The sequence below is a fragment of the Plasmodium reichenowi genome, chromosome 11 (genome assembly GCF_001601855.1).
Source record: "Plasmodium reichenowi strain SY57 chromosome 11, whole genome shotgun sequence".
Taxonomy (NCBI): Eukaryota; Apicomplexa; class Aconoidasida; order Haemosporida; family Plasmodiidae; genus Plasmodium; species Plasmodium reichenowi.
The window spans coordinates 1,697,002-1,701,001 of NC_033656.1; the positions used below are offsets into that span (position 1 = coordinate 1,697,002).

Sequence of the window (4,000 nt, forward strand, 5' to 3'; positions counted from 1 at the left end):
ATAATTGTTTTAATAAAATATATAATAATAAAATATTATAAATTAATATAAAAAATATTAATTAATATTTTTTTTAAATTAGTAAAATTTTTTATTTGTGGTGTAAATTTTTTTTTTTGTTTTGGGGGGGGGGGGGGGGCTGGAGGAACCTCATATGTATGTATAAATATATATTTTAATAAAAAACATAAAGCATTATAAAAAAAAAAAAAAAAAAAAAAATACATACATACATATATATATATATATATATATATATATATATATAATATTTTATATATCTTGTTTGATGATATATTTAATAATTATTTAATTATATAATGATTTCCATTATTTTGTTTTAATTAATATTTTATTGTATAATAACATTAAAGATGTGAAATAAAAAATGAGAATTGATAAATACACATATTATTGATTTTGTCCAATAATATATATATATATATATTTTGTGTGTAATTCATTTAAATATGAATATATGATAAGATAGAATAGTTGGATATTCTATTAAAATAAAAGTTTACCTTAAATAAGAAAACATTTGTATTTAATATATATAAATATATATATATATATATATATATATATATATATATCTATAAATATTTTGTCTTAAAAAATTTTAAATATAATAAATAAACAATTTTATTTATATAAAATAAATTAATATATCTATATATATATATATTTTGTTTTTGTGTAGAATGAAAAATAATGAAGAAGAAAATAGTATAAGGTCATTAGGATGTAGCGCATTAATCGAATTATTAAATAACAACAACAATGAGTTGTATGAGAATAATGAAGATAGTTATGATGAAAATAGTAGGAATAAAAATTATGTAAAAGAAATAAATTTATTTGAAATAAATAATAGTTTAGAAGATGATTCCGTTGATAGAAAACAAATTAGTTATTCTACAAAATTGTTAAACAAATCACCATATAGTAAATTAAGTGAAAAAAAAGTTGATTTAATTAATTATAATTTAAGTTTTAATAATAATATAAAGAGTGATTGTTTTAAGAATACTTATTTTGACGCAGTTAATAAATATAATCTTTTTTTATCATCTAAACGGAAATACAAATATAAAAATAATAATAATAATAATAATAATAATAGGAGTTATAAATGTTTAATGCCATACAATAATAAGAAAGAAATAAAAAGAAATAAAAGAAGGGTTGATTTAAATTTTTTTTCATCTGAAGAAGATAATATTAACACATATACATTATCAAGAAAAAAAAGAAACAGAAACAGTGAAATTGTAAAAATTTTAAATGCACCAAATAAAGATAATAATATTTTTGATATGGAAGAAAGCAAATTAAAAAAGAAAAAAAGAAAACAATGTTATGAGGAAAATACAAATGAAACATTTGATATGGGTGGTAATAATACTTATGAGAAAAACAATATAAAAATATGTAATTTTCAAAAAAAAAAAAAAACTAGCCATAATATGTTATGTGATAATATAAATTCGCCTGACCTTGTCAATAATTTTGTTAATAAAAATGGTAAAGACAGAATATTTATAAAAAAGGAAGGAAATGAAAATTTTGATAAAAATGGAAAAAATGAAAAAAATCAAAATATTGATAAAAATGGAAAAAATGAAAAAAATGAAAAAAATGAAAAAAATCAAAATATTGATAAAAGTGAAAAAAATCAAAATATTGATGATATAGAAATATATAACAATTCTGATAAATGTGACAATGAAAAGATAACTAAAAATAAAAATAATATTAAATATAATAAAAATATTATGAATAATATTTCCACGAATAAATATAACCATATTATAAATGAAAAGAACAAACAGAAATTTAAAATATATGATAAGGGGAAATTACTTTGTCCCGATTCCATTGATGATAATAAAAAATGGAACGATAATATAAATTTGGAAAATATAAATTCAAATAAAAATATTGTTATGTTAGAAGAACGTAAGTTTACTAATGTTTGTAATAATGCATGTACTCTTATAAAGAATGAGAGAAACAGTGAGAAATTAAATGAACATGAAAATTATACTCCTATTAATTGTCTTATATCCAAAAGGAATGATATAAATATGGAAGATATTAAAAATATAGAAATTGATAAAAATGTTGAAAATTTTGTGTTCCTTGATTTTATTCCAGTGACCGAGGAATATTTAAAAATCAAAGAAACGCTAAATACGTACAAAAATAAAAAGTCACAAGATAACAATACATTCTGTAAAAAGGAAGACAATATGTATATATATTCTATTCCTAAAAGTAACTTAAAAAAAAGTGCAATCCAAAAAGAGTATGAAAAGGATATTGAAAGTAATACCGAAAAAAAAAAAAAAACATATCACAATTCTGAACCATCATATATAAAAGGAGCATATAACGATTTGAAAAAAAGCATCTTAAGGAATAACATAAAAATAATTAACTATGATTATGAAAAAAATTTATGTTACATATTGATAAGAAAAGAGTCCACATAGTAAATAAATAAATAAATAAATAAATAAATAAATAAATAAATATATATATATATATACATATGTGCAATTTTTTTTTTTTTTCTTTTTTTTTTTGTATCACTTATGTCTACATATAAATTCGCATAAACAAAAGGACACTAATAATAACATTTGTGCTTATAAACAAATGCAGTCATAATACCCTTTATTCAATAAAAAAAAAAAAAATGTGTGCTTAAATAATAATTTTCCCTTTAAAGTTTTAGAATAAAATAAAAATTAATATTTAAAAATTGTATCTATCTTATTTTTATAGAATTTTTTTTTAACAAAAACAAAAAAAAAAAAAAAAAAAAAAATATTTTAATTTTTACTATTAATTATATATACATGTATATATATATATATATATATATATATATTTATTTATTTATTTATTTATTTATTATGTATTAAAAATTTAATAAAAAATAAAATTGATAGTTCATATAAAAAAAAGAAAAAAAAATTAACAACAATATTAAAAAAAAAAAAAAAGCGAAAAAAGAAAAAAAAAGATAGAATTGGGTTCATACATATAAAAAAAAGAGGATGTATATATTAACATATTATAATATTTTAAAAATGTCATGTTGTAATGTTTTTATTAAAACATTAAGGTGTAATAACATATATTTTAATATTAACAAATATGAATTATATTATATTATAATATTATTTATTTATTTTATTTTATTTTATTTTTCATACATAAACATTGGTGTGATATTTATTAACATAAACATTGGTGTGATATCTATTAACATAAACATTGGTGTGATATCTATTAACATAAACATTGGTGTGATATTTATTAACATAAACTTTGATGTGATATTTATTAACATAAGCATTTACTTAACATATTTTTGTCATTTTTATTTGAATTATTAGTTAATTGTATATCTACAACATTGGCTTCATTATTATTTGTATTATCTAAATTTGGTAGTTTGGATGCAATTTTTTTAAACAAAACTTTTATATTATGTCCAGCTTTAGCACTTGTTTCATGAAACATGGTATTATATTCTTGAGCTTTTTGCATTCCTTCTTCATATGTAACTTTTCTAAGATCACCTAAATCTGTTTTATTTCCTACTAAAGCAATTATAACATCTTTTCCTCTCTCATTCAATATATCCTGTATCCATTTTGTGGTATTTTCAAAGGATTGTCTATTAGTAATATCATATACAACAATTGCTGCTGCGGAGTCCCTAATATAACTTGGAATTAAACTTCGAAATCTTTCCTGACCTGCCGTGTCCCACAATTGTAAGCGTACAGGACCTTCATCCAAATATAATGTTTTACTCAAAAAATCTATACCAATAGTCGACTACACAAAAAAAAAATAAAAAAAAAATAATAATAATACAAACATGTGTATATATATATATATATATATATATATATATATATATATATGAACATGTTCAGGTAACTAGCCATTTATATCTACATAATTAATACATATTTAA

General features: G+C 18.4%; 2 protein-coding genes across 2 annotated transcripts in view; one reads left to right on the forward strand and one right to left on the reverse strand.

Moving 5' to 3' along the window:
* Positions 1-704: 704 nt before the first annotated feature.
* On the forward strand, positions 705-2,498 carry PRSY57_1143200 (hypothetical protein; the record flags this gene model as incomplete). Its single annotated transcript, XM_012908391.2, has 1 exon — positions 705-2,498. The coding sequence occupies one exon, from the start codon at positions 705-707 to the stop codon at positions 2,496-2,498; it is 1,794 nt and encodes a 597-aa protein (XP_012763845.2).
* An 859-nt stretch (positions 2,499-3,357) lies between these two features.
* Positions 3,358-4,000, reverse strand: part of PRSY57_1143300 (ras-related protein Rab-6, putative) — a gene marked incomplete at both ends in the record, with an annotated part of 1,655 nt that continues 1,012 nt past the window's right edge. Inside the window, one exon of the mRNA XM_012908392.2 lies at positions 3,358-3,858. Coding sequence (XP_012763846.1) covers positions 3,358-3,858 — 501 coding nt within the window. The remainder of the gene's footprint in view (positions 3,859-4,000) is intronic.